General features: G+C 39.2%; 1 protein-coding gene across 1 annotated transcript in view; it reads left to right on the forward strand.

Annotated features, from left to right (window-relative positions):
- The first annotated feature begins 464 nt into the window (after positions 1–464).
- Positions 465–18,357, forward strand: part of LOC131429537 (cell adhesion molecule 2-like) — a 60,539-nt gene continuing 42,646 nt past the window's right edge. The window contains 1 exon segment of the mRNA XM_058593723.1: positions 465–1,548. Within this exon segment, the coding sequence (XP_058449706.1) occupies positions 1,485–1,548 (64 nt within the window). The 5' untranslated portion in view covers positions 465–1,484.

Consider the following 18,357-nt stretch of genomic DNA (forward strand, 5'->3'; position numbering starts at 1 on the left):
TTATTCACGACGATTGAAATTTACAAAAACTTGATTTAGGCTACTTCTTCATTTATCCATTGCGATCAATGTCCATCATCAATATTGCGATTCATGTCCGTATGAGATATGCAAGTGATCCGAAACTAAACAAGTTTCCAATATTGCTGCACTCATCCTGATGGCGTTAGAAATCCCAAACGTTCAGCAGTACTTTTCTCAGTGCTAAACACTCACAATTCGCGTTCAGAATTGCGCATGATCCGCACTCACCATATTAACATCTTTGAATCCACTGGGAATCACCTGTTGACACTGTAAACAGAACCCGAGTCGGCACGTGTTGCTTCCAAATAATGCATTTCTCCTTCGTATTAGCACGTGATGATTGGGCCCGAAACATTCCGAGTTTGTGAGTTACTTGTGAGTGACAGTTTTACAGTTTCACTGTAAGTCAACCTGTTTGTGTACCAGACCGAGCCCGCTTCAGTCGTTGGACACAGGTCACCCGGATAGCATTCTTCCGACTCCGAAAGGGCGTAGATGTCCTGAACCACTTAATTTGCACCTCAAGTGAGTGGAATGAACTTCGCTTTTTGAATAGTTAACGTGCAGTGAGTCAAAGTGACTTTTTGTTTCTAATATCCTTGGAGAATCATGGAATGATTTTTTTCTGACATATCGCAAATGGAGTTGTGCTAAACAGTAAATTAATTTTGAGCCAAAAGCTCGTTAGTCGCCGAAATAAAATTAAATAGTGCATTATAGAGTCTGATATTCTTTAATTAAAAATAAATCTACGGAGAATGTGGAGATGATGATGTGCTAACAATACTATGATGAGACATATTTACAACACTCGTGTGCCACAGATCCCCGCCAGCCCGGCGTAAAATGTCATAAAATTCACTATTTGAAACATTCCCAAATCGACTCCGAAACACAATGAGTGAAGCAAAGATATAAAAGCAGACAACCAAACTTTATTGTGTTAAATATAGATCATCGGAAACATCGTATCGAAACGACCAGGATAAGACCGGCCATAAAAATTATTGCGATTGGAGAGTCTGTACTTGTTCGGTAATAAAAGTGAGTTGTTCAATGTTATCCTTTGTGACATCGATAGAAATAGAAATGAAGTGAATTGATGTATTGGAAAGCTAAGTTGCAATCCCTAAAGGCGATTGTTTTTGAAATGGAAGTAAATAAACCGCCTGTTTGAGAGAAGTTTTTCCACTTCGTTGAAACCGTCATCCGGTGCAGTGTTTGTAGACCGTGTGAAGAATATCCAAAACCAGCAGACGAGTGAAGGGTCTGCCATGAGGCAGTCTGTTTGTGGTGCTGTGCCGTAGGCGGTTTTCATTTACATCTGGATCGGCCAACAAAGGAATAGAAAGAAAGAAACCACAAGAGAAGCGGAAAATCTTACGATTCCCGTTCATTCTCCCATTGGGAACGATTTTCCGGAAAGGCGAAGCAATAACAGAAAAGTGGTAAATAGAATGATCCTGTCAAGCATGGTGGATTTACGGCCGGCTCTGCTGCTGACACTTCTCGTAACGATAGGTAGGTGGATGAGGGTGTTTACGGACTATGATCAAACGGTTACTGTTCAACAAGCTTGACAGACCTTTCATTAGAACCATTAGACGGAATGTGATAAATCGAAAGTCTTTGTGAGTAAATTAATTCATTTCAGGAAGAGTAATTGACTTGCATCCGCATTCAGAACATATTATTTCTAAGTCTAGAATGTCTTGTATACTGCCAAAAGCTGTTTTCGAAAAGTTACGAAAAAACATTTCTTTGCGATGCGTTGCGAAATTCGAAAAACGAAAGAAGTGTGATCAGTTATTTTATGTAATACTAGCAATTCCGGTGAACCATATTCAGATTGTAAAATTATCAAAGGACCAAAGCTATTCGCATTTCACTTTAAATTTATTACATTTAATAATTGAACTAAGTACTAAGTACTTTCTTTGGACGAATCTAATAAAGCTCAAGCACTTTTATGTAGTCATAAAAATTGTTACAATAACCGATGGGCAAGGAAGGGAATAATCGTATCTATTTTCACTCGGCTAGCACTCATAGACACGTTTCTACCTGATGCGAGTCACTCGATTTTATTCGTGCATAAGTGTGCTTCTGCCGAACACCCGATTGCCTCAAGTAACACCCGATCGGCAAAGCGCAATAGTTAATTCTCTCGCATTTATTCTCTCTTTCATTCGTTATGGAGCGCTGCCATTTGAATTCTGCTTAGTACATGTTCGGTTTTAATCCGAACCAATGATGAGTTAACACGCTCGGCAATCCGAATATTTGCAAGTATTTTGAATCGTGATTCAAGACGATCCATTCTTTTAACGCTCTGGAGTATAATGAAGGCAGGCGCAAAATAATCGTATCCGTGGGGTGATTTCACGAGCCGACGGGAAGTTTAAGTGCATTTTTGATTCATGCTGCAAATATGTGAAAAAAGTTGTTATTTTCTAAATTAAAGCGACATTATTTGCAGTTTTCACGATGTTGTTTCTAGTGGCCCGCTCACCTAGAAAATTTATGATACCGTATTTTCAGGTGATTGTAGTATCTCGATTTGCTATATTTCAGTAGAGGCTTGACAGTTGCCGAAAGGAACTAACATTTTCAACTGAAAACCTATTTTCTATGCACATTATATTTTCACATATATCTTTACTTTTCGATCCAGAATCGATAACATATGACAAACGGCTCTCCTCATCAAAATCGAATGTTTTGGAATACAGCTCTCAACGAGCCCATAAGAGTTTTTGATTTTTAGTAGTACTATCTACCCTTATATTATAGCTTCGTGTAGGTTTTTTTGGGGCTGGAAAAGTGCTGTATTCACTTACAAGTTCGACACAAATGTCATACAAGTAGCCAAAATTCATTATATTGTTCAAGGTATTGTAGTTTCCATTACGAATACGATAACATGTGGGCGGGTGCCAATTTTGTTACAACTTTTGTAACAGCATATTACAAGAGAGCAAAAGAAATGAATGAACAATGTTTGCTTCAATCGATAAATAATTATAAGAAATCATGAATGCAAAATTGGAAAATCAGTCTTACAATTCTTTCGGATTCATGGCTGCTCGGCCATCCATGGAAGTTGACCATCAATGTCAATTTCCCTCTCTGAGCAGCCTAGATAGCCGTGTAGTGTCGGTAGCGGTTTCCCAACTGGCTAAGAATAACGCTACGGTCCACCTGTACCGGTGGTATAAGTCCACCAAACAGGTAAGCCGTGTGGCATCCGGCGGAATTATTTTTTACCAAGAATTGATCCACTGGTTTCCTGTTCCATGTCGTAAAAGGCCACAAAAATAGGAACTCCTAAGTCAAGGTGTATTTCCGTGCCGATGGCTGAATGGCTGCAGGAGGTTAAACAATGCAGTCGTGAACGGAATATCTTGGGATTTTCCCTTACTGTGTTAAGCGAAGCTCTGGCACAGTGGACGACTTCTTTCTTCGCAACTCGTGGGATTTTAATGATTAAAACATTTAAAAAAATCCTTACATGGTTCGCTATAGGCGATTATAAGCCAATATATTTGGTTTCTTGTAGTTGTTGTACGGTAAGTGCTGGAGGTGGAGTGTTTGTTACTTTAATTGATAATGGTTAGAGTAGCACAAATCAATCTCCAGCATAAACGTACAGCAACTATGAATCTATCCAGACTTCTGCAAGAAGGTAAAGCTTCTTTAGCTTTGGTTCAAGAACCATATTTCCAAAAGGGAAACTTCTACGTTGGAAAATTGTTAAACCCAGTCTTTGTTGCCTTTAACAAGACCGGAATGACAAATCCACGTGAAATGCCTCGAGCATGCATACTTGCAAATAGTGCTCTCGATGTCTCTCTCATATCGGAGCTCACAACTCGGGATATTTGTGCTGTCACAGTTGGTATGACTACTGATGGCATAGACAGGAAATATGTCTATTGTTCGGCATATTTGCCGCATAACCAACCTTCGCCAAGCGATGACTTCAAAAAGGTTGTATCATACTGCTGCAAAAGTGATTTACCGCTTGTAATCGGCAGTGACATAAATGCTCACCATATCATTTGGGGCAGCACAGATATAAATTCGAGAGGCTCTGATATGATGGAATTTGTGAGCAGTACAAACCTGCACATAGTCAATGCAGGAAACCGTCCAACTTTTGCGAGATCTGGCAGAGAGGAGGTTTTGGACGTAACTCTCTGCTCTGATAGAATTGCGCATGAGTTGGTGAATTGGCTCGTCTCCGATGAGCTCGAACCTTCGTTGTCTGATCATAAGTACATATTCTTTGATCATTCAAACGTTAAATTTGATATTATCACATATCGTAATCCCAAATCTACAAACTGGGACCTCTATGAAGAGGGCTTGGCGACTAGATTTTACGGGTACCAACCAACAATTGAAACCCCAATTGATTTGGAAAATGTTGTCGACGAGACAAACTCACTCATAGTTGCAGCATATGAAGAGGCTTGTCCACTTCGTATTGTGCGAGCTACTAGAGGAACTCCTTGGTGGAATGCTGAACTTGCTAGACTAAGGAAACTATGCAGAAGAGCTTGGAACCACCGTCGCAGAAATGGGTCGGAGGCATTCGTGTTGGCTCGAAGGGCTTACAAAAATGCTCTTCGATCGTCTGAGCGAAGTGGTTGGAAAAGCCTCTGCACAAATGTCTCTAGTCTCAACGAGGCTAGCAGATTAAATAAGTTACTTTCGAAGTCTAAGGACTTTAATGTCAGTTTCTTAAGAACTTCAGATGGTGAACACTTGTCTGATGAAGGTGATGTACTTCACTATCTTTTTAACACTCACTTTCCAGGATGTATGGATCCATCACCGACAGCTCTTCCCGAGACTTTTTCAGGTAGTTACGATTCTTGGGCCCTTGCTCGAAGCGTTGTGACGATTGAATCGGTCAAATGGGCAGTTGAGAGTTTTGCTCCGTACAAGTCTCCTGGAAAGGATGGAGTTTTCCCAGTGTTACTGCAGAAAGGGTATGAACATTTCAAACATGTTTTGAAGAAAATACTTACTTTTAGTCTTGCGACAGGATATATTCCAAGAGCCTGGCAGGAAATAATTGTCAAATTTATTCCCAAAGGCGGCCGCGGCACTTATGAGGAAGCGAAGAGTTTCAGGCCTATCAGTCTAAGCTCATTTCTTCTTAAAACAGTGGAACGCATAGTCGATCACTATATCAGAGATGTTAGTTTGGGCCTGCATCCGCTACATGGAATGCAACATGCTTACCAGCGTGGAAAGTCCACTACAACCCTGTTACATGATGTTGTGTACAACATTGAAAAAGCTTTCTCACAAAAGCAATCTTGCTTGGGAGTTTTCCTAGATATTGAAGGTGCCTTTGATAACGTGTCTTTCAATTCAATTCTGGAAGCAGCCCGTGGTCATGGCATACCTTCAAGTATCACAAATTGGATACACGCAATGCTTAGCAATCGACTTCTTTGTTCATCGCTTCGGCAAGCAGAGATTAGAAAGCTAAGTGTCTGTGGGTGTCCTCAAGGTGGTGTACTATCCCCACTTTTATGGAACCTTGTCGCTGATGGTTTGTTAAGGAAACTTAATAACCTTGGATTTCCGACTTATGGTTTTGCCGACGATTATCATATATTGATGACCGGTATAAGCATTAACACTCTCTTTGATTTAATGCAGCAAGCCCTGCGATCTGTTGAACAATGGTGTTGTCAGGTTGGATTATCTGTAAATCCGGGCAAAACATCAATGGTGCTTTTCACTCATCGTAGGATAATCACAGGAGCTCGTCCGTTGCAGTTCTTTGGTTCAGAGGTCACTGTGGTCGAACAAGTTAAATACGTCGGGGTTATTCTTGACTCAAAACTGAATTGGTCTGCTCACATTGACTTCAGAATTAAAAGAGCTTGCATGGCTTTCGGCCAATGTAGACGAGCTTTTGGAAAATCATGGGGACTCAAACCCAGATATATTAATTGGATCTACACAACTATTGTTAGACCAATTTTAGCATATGGATGTCTTGTATGGTGGCAGAAAGGAGAAGTCGCGACAGTTCAGTCAAAGCTAAATCATCTCCAAAGGATGGTCCTAATGGCGATGACAGGAGCATTCACGACAACTCCTACTGCTGCTCTAGAGGCGCTACTGTGCATTAAACCACTACATGTGTTCCTAAAACAAGAAGCATTATCTTGTGCATACCGTCTTAAGGTTACAGGGCTTTGGAACAGTAACCCATTAGATTATGCTACCAGCCACACTCGCTTGTGGTCTCAAATGGTTACGTGGGATGAGTATTTACTCGCTCCTAGTGACCTAACTCTCACATGCAGTTTTCCTTTCAAAACATTCAATGTGAGCTATCCTTTTCGTGAGGAATGGTTGTCTGGTTGTCTGGAACGACAACTTGATGAACACATAGTTTGTTATACGGACGGTTCTCTGTTGAATGGTCGTGCTGGTGCTGGTGTCTACTGTCGTGAAATGAGGCTGGAGCAGTCTCATTCACTTGGTAGATACTGTACTGTGTTTCAAGCAGAAATCTACGCGATTCTGTGTGGAGTACAATCGGCACTTCAGCAGAGGATCTGTGGTAAGCGAATTTATTTTTGTTCCGACAGTCAGGCAGCCTTAAAAGCACTCAGTTCGAATGACTCACGGTCGAATCTAGTGATCGCATGTCGAACTCAAATTGAAGACCTCAGCATTTCAAATGCTGTTTACTTCTTATGGGTACCCGGCCATTCTGGTATTACTGGAAATGAATGGGCTGATGAGTTGGCTAGAGCTGGTGCAACGAATGATTTCGTTGGTCCTGAACCAGCTTTACCACTTTCAACTAGTTGGATAAAGCACAAGATTCGTTCTTGGGCTGTATCCAAACATGCCAGCTACTGGCGCAGCTTGCAAACTTGCGCTCAGGCAAAAGCATTTCTACCAGATTTAAATCTGAAAATGTCAAAGTGTCTACTGCATTTCTCCAAGCATCATTGCAGTATTCTGGTCAGAGCTCTGACTGGACATTGCAAACTCAATTATCACATGGCTACTATTCAACGTGCTGAGTATTATTCGTGTGATTTGTGTGAATGCGATTATGGTACTTCATATCATCTGATATGTAACTGTCCCGCATTGACGCAGCTACGTATCCGGGTTTTTGGTTCTCCATACATGGTTGAGTCTGTGTATGCGGAGCTAAAATTGAAGGATATTCTCTCGTTTCTTACCCAATGTGGTAAGGAGCTATAGTCAGAAGGGTTCATCGTTCTTCCTGGAGTGAATGAATCCCTTCTGTATTTACCTTAAATTGGGTTTAGCAGATTGTTTGGCATCTTTTAGGGGGTGCCGAATTTACTTCTGCTCGTACATACTGCGAATCGTTCTGCATTCTTCCGGGAGTGCAGAATGGTGTCGCTTTTGTAAGATCTTCAAATCCTCTCGGGAGTTGGAGGTTTTATTAACAGCGGACTGTTCGGGACCTCGTAGAGGTTCAGAATTTACTTCTGCTTCCACTAAATGTGATCCTCAGCAGATTGTTCGGCATCCCTTAGGGGTGCAGAATTTACTTCTGCTTTTATGTGTTTTTGTGTCGTCAATTTTTCCCATCCTCCTAGTCCAACCCTTACCATTTCCTTTAAATCCTTCCCTCTTATATATCGGGAAAATGATGCTAAAAACAAATTGATGGCAAGGCACAAATCTCCAAATATCAAGGGGAACGTGCCATTTGAGCCAATTTGTTCTGATTCCTGATTCCTCAACGAGCCCATAAGAGTTTTTGATTTTTAGTAGTACTATCTACCCTTATATTATAGCTTCGTGTAGGTTTTTTTGGGGCTGGAAAAGTGCTGTATTCACTTACAAGTTCGACACAAATGTCATACAAGTAGCCAAAATTCATTATATTGTTCAAGGTATTGTAGTTTCCATTACGAATACGATAACATGTGGGCGGGTGCCAATTTTGTTACAACTTTTGTAACAGCATATTACAAGAGAGCAAAAGAAATGAATGAACAATGTTTGCTTCAATCGATAAATAATTATAAGAAATCATGAATGCAAAATTGGAAAATCAGTCTTACAATTCTTTCGGAGATATTCCCTTTGCGCGTTTTCTCGAAACCGTTAGGGAACACACGATAACAATAAAACTACTGGACCAAACTGGATATTTTGGTTTTCCCTATAGAGAGGTAAAAGAATTGCTGCAAAATCCGACTTTCAAACGGATCCTCGGAGTTTTTCAGAAATGGTTGAACCGATTTCCGCAAGCATCTAACTAACTACACACTAACATGTTACATCATTCTAGATGCACATAAAAGGAGCGTCGCGATTTACTTACATTCACAATACAAAGCATTTAAAGATAAGTCATATCATTAACTTCATAGTTGTTTTAGCTGAAACTCACATCGATACAGACGCAAAATTTATGTTTACATGTTAGTAGATGTAATATTGTGTCATCACCGAAGAAATTACGGCATACTTGAATTTACGTCAAGCGTAGATTTCATTTTTTCTAAGAGTGTAGCTACTAACAGATATTGAGTGGGGGGTAATTTAAATATAACACATATCGAAAAAAAAATAAAAATAATTCTTTATAATAACGCATGCGCTATCCAAAATAATAAACATTTCAACTGTTGTTGTTTACAAATCAGCGGAAACATTCTGTTAACAATATTATTCCTTGCATCTAAAACCCTGAATCGTAATTTTTTAATAGTCTAAAATTATTAATATAATCGCTTGGTGTATGTTAGTCCCATCAGCACCCAATAAATTAAAATTCGATGAACGTAGAGTAGTTCCCAATTATGTCAATTATGGTGTTGTTTAAGTGAAACTAAATTTGTCCTCTGGGGTATCAGAGGAGGAATCACGTACGGTGATCAAGCGGTGATTACCAGAAATTTAGAAATCACAGAAGGTGATCGTGTATCACCAGTCTGGTGATTGGGTAATGGGGCAATAATTTATTTCAGTGTCTTTTTATCGAAAACTTCGAAAACTAAACTGAATAGAATGTCGTAATCATTCAAGAATTCAATGAAACTCAAAAAAGTGTCAGTACTTGACAAGAAGTGATGATCCATAAACTCGAACGTGATAATAAAATCATAATCATTCAAAAACATTCTCACTATTATCAGTCATGCAGAGATTCTCACTGAAAATGCTGATATTCAATATGGTGGGTGATGTATTGGAAATCAATTTAAATCTGATCTTAATATGCCACTCTGTGATTAAAAACAATTATAATGACAATAATATAACTTCAATCACGAAGCATGTTTCATGCAGAGTAAATTGCAGGTACATTTTTAAGGCAGGTTTAAAAAAATATGTCACTATTGCTTGCATTTCATACACCGAAGTAACAGGAGCGGAGAACTTGGATAGAGCGAACACAAACAAGCGCTCAAACCAGCCCGGTGCAAGAGTGCTGTAGCAAGTGTTATCGTAGCCAACAGGCTTCCCAGTAGAGGGCTGGTTCAAGTGCTGCGCACAAATATTTGCACTCTTGTTACTTCTATACACAAAATTCATGCTAAATAGCGTTAAATAACGGTAATAAAGTTACTTAGCCCATGAGATTTAATCAACCCTAGAATTAAAACAAAGTCCTTTGTCTCTATAATCAATATTCAGAATGTATTGTTTTTTCGCTGTATCCTATTGCGCATATTGCTATTGCGTACTGGACTTCCGACATCTGAATATCATCATCTGCTAGTGCAAATCGCTGCATGGCTGATAATAGTGAGAATGATCATTCATAATCATGTGTGTATTTAAATAATATTACTGTAGTGATATTGAAAGGAAATAAATTTTCCCCATACTTAGCGGAGGTGGACTAGGTGATAATTGTGCAGCACTGATCAGCACCCAATATCAATCTCAGAAAATCAAAAAAATTTCGTTAACATTATAATGCAAACACTGGTGGTATGAAGATTTTTCGAAGGAAGGTTTTCCCAGTGTCACTTGTTTGATCTTCCTGAAATGAGTCAGAATATGCATTGATTGATATGATTAACGGAAATGCATAAACTGTTGCTTGAGAAGATTGAGCAAGCAACAAAGGGAACAACTGCTTTGGAATATTATGCCTATTGAGAGGTTTTACATGAAGATACAGTTATGATTATGTCCAGATTTCCAAAACAAACTTGTATGAAATGCACCATCACACCACTAGGTGGACCGAATCAGCATGCCTTGCAATAACGCGGATTATGTGAAACCTTATGCATAAGCGCACTGGCCGTTTCAACAGATTGCTGGAATCATTCGAACTGTTCAATTACAATGATGAAGCTCTACTTTACTTGAAAATCATTCCGAAGTGAAGTCGATGATCGGCGGACAAATTTGTTAGAGTTGGAACTAATTGATTTTCTCATTCGTCAACTAACAATCTCATCTTATTTGTCTTAAAAGACCTAATTAACTCTGACTAGAATAGCATATCAAACTTGTAACATGTTAACATAACTGGCAATGTAACGATCATCATAATGCACATTGCCCTTCAAGCAAAAACTTATATTTAGCCGACCGAACTCATCACGCAATCTTGCCATAGCCAGTTTTTTTTCCACCCTACCCTACAACAGATCGTTTCGATCTAACTCCTGCTGAATATATCCAGTCACACTTGTCAATCGTTCGGATTTTCGATTGCACACGAACAGTTGGCTCATTTTTACGAACGAACATAATCGCTTCCGATGATGTTCGCTGGCACTCTTTAACTCATGCATTGGCAATTGGGTTCGTGTTTCAAAATTTTGCGATTTTCAATTCTCTCATTCTCCGCCATCGCACGCAGTATGATACCGAACGAGTTTGAGTGACTCTGTTATATATTATTGAGTACGCAATGGGACGATGATGCATAGTGAAAGATGATCGTGTGTATTCAGGGTGATGATTGATTTTTTCCGTCCTTGCCGATGGGTCAGCAGCAAAAGACTAACGTCCAAATCATCAAAGGGTATGCGAAAAGTTCAGTGAAATATTCTTCTAACATTCTTCTAAAACATTCATATCAAATAGCGTTGTTTTGAAGTCAATTTTGGTAGAGCATAATCAATTTCTAGCGTTGCTCTTCAGAGAAAAAAATAACTGATTTTGTAAGTTGAGTCTTCGGTGAAAATTTTACATCTTCATGGTCCGAATGACATTGAAGCGCATTGCAGTAATTAAAACTTACTAAAACGTAACAATGTTATTCACAGTTCAGCAACTATATGTTCTTCCATATAACTCAATGTACTGAACAAATCAGTAAAACATTTACCCAAAGCTTTTCATTAGCTTTAGCGCGTTTATCACAACTTTCATTGCTTGATTTTCTGATCGGTGCACTTTTGTCATTCACGTAAAAAACCTTGAAGACCGAATGTCATACATCATTCGATTCAGCTAGACGAACTGAACAAATGTCTGTGTGTGTATGTGAATGTGTGACAAATATTGTCGCTCACTTTTCTCGAAGATGGCTGAACCGATTTTCACCACCATAGATTTTACTGAAAGTTCTTAAGATGCCAATTTTCATTCGGACCTAGTTCCGGAGGAAGGGTGCTTAGTGTGAAAATGTTAATTTCAAGAATATTTTTTTCCATACGCTCTTTATATTGACTAGTGAATTTCACTAGTTTGTAGACCATGAGAGTCTGTAGCCAAATACACTATCCCAGAAATGATTTGCTGAATTTTATCCAAAATTACATTTTTTTCCAAAATTCAAATTGTCGGATCAGGGTCATTTTTCCGAAAGCCATTTCGCCGAAAGGGTCATTTCGCCGAATTCTTCAATAGTCTTTATATCGTCATTGGTATTGATTTGAAATAAAACAAATGAAAATGGTAATGTTTATGAAAGATTTGAATGATTTTCTTATTTTATTTTTATTTCATAATCTTCAGAACGGAATTCCCAAGAAAACTTGTTGACTTTATTAGAGTATCTACCAGGTTTGCGGTATTTCCCGATAACTGAGTACAAATGAAAAAAATATCGAATGCGGCTTTGCCACATCGGAATGCGGCTTTGCCACATCGGAATTTACAGCTTTACAATTCATTATGTGATGTAAACGAAATTACCGTTTCGGTGAAATGACCTCTTCAACCCGGCGATAAGACCACAATTAGGTTAAAACCGGGTCTAAATAAATCTTTAATAATAAAAAAAATGACGACTTTCGGCGGAATGGCATCCGGCGGGCAGTTCAGTGGGTTGATGTCCTTTTCCACGAATTGTACATTATTTTTTGACATCCACTGTAGAACGGAGTTGGCGTAGTGAGTTGAAGCCAAATCCAGCCAGATGAGAGGAGAAGCCCTATGCTTTCTGTACAGTGGCAGCATTCTCTTCTTCAAACATTCTTCCTCGTACACCTTGGCGTTAATTGTGCCCTTCGTGAAGAAAATCGACGACCGCAAACCACAGGCACAAATTGCTTGCCAGACCAACACCTTCTGCCCAAACTTTTCCATCGCCACCGTAGTGTCAGCGTCGTCCAGGTCCTGGTACACCGATTTCGTATAATATTGCGGTCCAGGCAGCGCTCGAGAGTCTTCCTTGGCGTAGGTTTCGTCGTCGATCAGGATGCATCCGTCTTTATTCAGTAGAATCCGGTTATACAGTTTTCGCACTCTTGTTTTGGCCTGAACTTGCTTTGTACATTTTCAGGGAGTTCCGAACTTTGATCCGATGAATCATTCCGATGCTGGTGTTGAACTGCTTGTCCAAATCCCGCGTCGACACCGATGGGTTTTTCCTGATGTAGTCAACCACTTTTAAGTCCCGGCCAGGCTGGCTGGGACCCGTTTTCCTACTGGATCGGGTCAAATCCTTCATGGAAAGGGTCTTACCTAACTTCTCGATAATATTTTTGACACTGGTGTGGTGCACTTTCTCCCATTTTGCAATTTCGTTGTACGTGACACCACTTTCTGAGCACCAAGTGTGCATAATTTTTCTTCGCGTTTCCGGATCAATTCGACTCATCACTGAAACGATAAACCGTACCGAAACCAATCGATTGCGTAGCTGTTATTGACATGTAAACAAACATGTCACCGCAAAACACGCTGCAAAAAATTAAAACATTTCAGAATAATAACTGTTTCAATGTTGCCAACTACTTATCGATACACTCCTTACCATGTGCATTCAAAAATACTGGAGCCTAAGCCTTCCTTACTGACTGTTATGCCTTTGGACGCTTTGGACGTTTACCGGCAGCAGTCCACTCAGATGATTATCGTTTTGATTCCGGAATGAAGTGCTAGATCCATGTTTCATCCATTGTTATATATCGATGCAAAAAATGTAATTCATTGTAAACATGAAGAAACAATTTCAGCGAATGATCGTAAGGTTAAAACCGAGGGTAAAAAACAACATAATAATATTAATGAAGAAACACTGCTCTGATTCATTAACACGTTGTAGTTATTGATCGACTGTGAGTAAGCGCGGCCCCCCGGCCCCCCATCGAGTTTTCTCATGGACAAATGTTCATGTATAATTGTGACAATCTCACACAATTTCAATATAAAATTAGATATAATCAATTCGTCAATTTTTTTAATGATCTTTGGAGTAACCACCTCACCATAACGACCAGCACGATCACGTTTAACTTCATGAAAAACGGAATTTTTGATGGAACAGAGTCCGGATAACACTTATGAAGCCATTGCTATGCTTGTACAGTATTTGCAATGATAAATTATCACACGAGATTGTGTTGAATCTATTTCTTTGAAAATAAACGGCAATCAAAAATTTCACACATAGTCTATTCAAAGTTGGTACTTCATAAACGTCGTGTGGATTTGACAATGAATCATCTGAGTGTCAGTCACATGAGTGTCAGTCCCTCTCAGGGAGCAAATTTTTTGTGGATGGAGAGTCTATACAATGAACAAATCAAGCTTAAGGTTTAATATACGCACTGTAGAGTTTTTTGTTGCTTTTAGAAAATCTGGTTTTTGCTCTTTAAGTGATTCGCAGGTCTTCTCGAAAATTATCGGTATCTTCTAACGAATCCAAGACCTCATATCTATCAGCAAAAAAACATGATATCATGTTGAACTTTGAATTACGGGTTTTAGTGGCGTGTACCACTGACAATCCACTTTTTCAGTGCGTGTATCGCATTGACTTTAAACTAAACTGAAATTAATTGTCATTCGTGCGAATTGGTTATATTTGGTTATATAAAATGTGTTTTTTCAAAGTGATCTGCCCCTTGTTCTGTATTCTAAATGGCTGTAGAGTTGCACTTCCATGTTAATAAGTTTTTAAGCTATAATGCTAATAATGCTAATCTTCAATCTAATTTAAAGTTTTTCCAGAAAAAAAATCGTAAAAAATTTGTTTTTTTAGGCTAACTGCACATCAAATTTTTATCAATTCTATTCTATTCTATGTTTTGGCACCCTCTGAATGTTGGCGCCCGAGGTCGTCGCCTCACTCGCCTCACCCTCACTACGGCTCTGATCATACATTTTATTAAATGAAAATTCCTCAAGCTCAAACTTTGGAATCAACAAGCATCAAGAAGAAAAACTCTCGGGTGGCACGACTGTCAACTGCAATAATTTTGATTGATCCTAATTTATTTTGTTCGTTTGTTCGATTTCGCTGTCAATGCTTGTCAGGTGCTATGTTTAGAACAACATACTTAATTTCTTTTGTAAGAATATGATGACTGGTTGCTACTGCTCTAAACGAAACAATCTCGATAAATCGGATATTCAGACTAAATCCAATAAGCATTGGAAACATTGTAATGTGTAACAAAACAAGAAAAATTACTAAAGCTGAAGTTCAATTTGAAAAAGAAAATTTAAAAAAGGTTGCTTTCCGTGGGGCAAAATCAGAAGTGTAAATGAATTTTTTTACGAAATTGAACACGGATTCTGCGATGCAAAAATCGTAGAAAAACATATTTTTTCAAAGTTTGGACAAAAAAACTTCGAATACAAAAACCGGATAAAAGTTTTGCCGGTTCATCCAAAACATATGTGTTTTTTCCGGTTTTTTCATCCAAAGTATGATTGCGGACTACCAAAAAAGTGTTGTTAAAAAATGTATGCTTTAAAAATCCGTGTGCAGTATTTGCTCTAAATGTTTTTTTCCGGTTTTTTTCATTTCTAAATTCTCAAATGGTTTTGCCAAACTAATTTGCACTTATCCGATTTGCACTTATCCGATTTGCACTTATCCGATTTTATAGATAGAAAACCTTGGTCAAAATTCATTCATTTCTTCTTGAACGTTCGACGGAAAATAATCAACGGTTTCATACAATTAGTCGCTAACAGGAGAAGAAGTATTGTAATCCAGCCCAGACAGTCGCACTGTCTGGGATACTGGCGCAACTAAAACCGCTTTTCTAGCTCTTTCAACCTTAAGGTATTTTATTCTATTGAAATACTAGTGTCAGTATTAATGCAAATTAAGGCGTATGCATTTCAGCGACATGAATATTTTTACTATCTTTTGCCTCGCAAGAAGTACAACGCATAAAAATTTCGATTGTTCATAACAATCAGAGCCGTCGAGAGAGGGGAGGAATCTCTCCGGGCTCAGACTTTTCAGGTGGCCCGGAAATACGACGATTTAAAAGTATTTCTTATTCTTCATAACCAAGACCCAATCATGTTTTTTATGTGTGCTTCAGGGGTTGATTTTGTAGTTTTTATGTCTTCAGATTATGTTGATTATGTAGTTTTTAATCCACCTACAAGTGAGTTTAAAAAAAATATTTTGCATACGATACGAGATAGAGTATTGTAGACCATATTTAAACAAGAAAACATGGTGAAGACATGAACACTTTAAAATGCATTGGTGTTGAGATATGATACATTTTTTATTAGAGACCTTAAAAACAAAGTTTTTCCATCATAACTTTTTCAATGTATTTTTAGAATTTTCAAATGTTCTCCAGTTATATTTTATTAATAAAAATACATATTTTAGTCAAAGGTTGCATATTTTTAAGTTCACAAACTAAAAAGTTTTTGAACAATTTAACTACAAAATACTACATATTCAAGTATCAATATCTCGAAAATGTGGAAATATGTAATATGTTGAAATATGTAATATTTTGAAAAAAAAATAGTTGTCATAACCTAGCTGTCGGGTTTCTGAGTATTCAGCTTACCAGGAACTTCGATAGCAATAACGTGGACAACCTCAGCTTCCCAACATCGTGGTTTCCAGCCGGCGAAAACTCAAATCCAAGAACATGCACTTAGGGTTTAGTATAAAGTTTATTTACACACTATACGTTGCTCCAAGAAACACATAATTTATTTTAATTAACACACTACATAACATTTATTTTATCTTCTTAAATCTACGTATAAAATTACCCGCATGGGGTTACTTGTTGCTCTAGCGCAATTCGGGACGGTTCTAATACAACATGTAAGCCCGATCGAGGGCCATCGAACTCCAACCGTAAAATCGAAGACTGAGCATGTGGTAGTGTAACGACCAGCATTCTCCATCCTTATCTGATCACTGATTGAATCCGATCGCGAATTGATGACGTCCCTGCTTCATAGTTGACCTACTGAGGCTATGTATATCGGGAACAATAAGTAGTGGAATTCGACTACCTGACAAGGGATGTAGCTTCAGGGTGGTCGTAGACATCCTCACCCACCCTGAAATTCTGGCAATTTCTGAAACAAAGAAAATCCTTTCGACTAGGATGGGATAGGAGTCTAGGATGGGCTCGTGGCGCTATTAATTACTACAGGAGCTAAGCGTTTCGTTTTCAGCTGGTGATGGTAGCAAACACAGTTTTTCCACTGGGCGCTTCAATAAACCAGAGGCAGTTTTGAGAGTTACCACTCTAACCACACCGTCTGATCCAGGATGCAATTCTTGAACTCTTCCCATTTTCCATCGAGTAGGAGGTTGATTTCGTCGAGAATGATGACTAGTCTACCAATTTTTACTTCTACCGCCGGTCGCCAACGTTTCGTCCGGCTTTGCAATTGACACAAATATTCTCTCTGCCATCTCTTCCAAAAATCCTGAAGCATTCGTTGTATGAGCTGCCAATGATTCAATCTATTGATGGGAACTCCTTGAAGACTCTGTTCCGGAAGCGCTTGCAAGGATGATCCAACCAGAAAGTGTGCGGGCGTTAAAGGCTCAAGATCATTCGGATCTTCGGATAGGGGAGTAATTGGTCGCGAATTTAGACATCCTTCGACTTGTACCAGCAGCGTATTCATATCTTCTGGCGAGACAATAGCATCTCCAATGACGCGTATAAGGTGATGCTTTGCTGATCTTACCGCCGCCTCCCATAGACCTCCGAAATGAGGAGCACTCGGAGGACTAAAATGCCAGCGGATTCCCTCATCTGCGCACGATTTAACCACCTTATCCTGATGTTGTTTATCCTTCAGTAAACGTAAAACTTCTACCAGTGTATTCCGTGCTCCAACAAAGTTTGTCCCATTGTCGGAAAAAACTTCAACTGGCTTTCCTCTACGCCCTACAAAGCGACGAAATGCTCGAAGGAATCGATTAGTGGATAAATCTCCGACCAACTCTAAATGAACTGCCTTCGTGCACATGCATACGAATATAGCAGCATAGGTTTTGACTGTGGCTCGTCGGGGTGCTGGTCGTACATAGATAGGTCCGAAATAGTCTATTCCCGATTTTGAAAAGGGTCGAGAAATAGTCACTCGCGCAGCTGGTAAGTCTCCCATGAATTGTTGCACCGCGGTAGGCTTAGCTCGAAAACACTTTAAACACCGATGGACAACTTGCTTGGCAACGTTACGCCCTCCTAACGGCCAGTACCGAAGTCTGACCACACTCAATAACAATTGCGGCCCCGCGTGAAGTAACCTGTCGTGGTAATGCTGTAGAATCATACATGTTAGCCGATGTCGAGCTGGAAGCAGGATTGGATGTTTAGCATTTTCTGTTTCTTTCGAGTTAATTAATCTGCCGCCAACTCTGATGATATCATCTGGTCCGCAAATAAATGAATTGAACCATCGTATAGGTGATCTCCTTGATACCGGTTCTCCCCTCAGTAATGCCTTACGCTCTTCGTGAAAGGTTTCTCTTTGCACCCGTCTAATGAGTACGCACTCAGCTACTTTCAGCTCATTAGTCGTGAGCCATCCTGTCCGTTGCCCTTCACTCGAACCGCGGAGTAGCGACATAAATCGCATCCATATTGCTGTAGAGCGGATTAACTTCGTATATGATGAAAACCTTGATATGAACCAGTC

The sequence above is a fragment of the Malaya genurostris genome, chromosome 2 (assembly GCF_030247185.1).
Source record: "Malaya genurostris strain Urasoe2022 chromosome 2, Malgen_1.1, whole genome shotgun sequence".
Classification (NCBI taxonomy): Eukaryota; Metazoa; Arthropoda; class Insecta; order Diptera; family Culicidae; genus Malaya; species Malaya genurostris.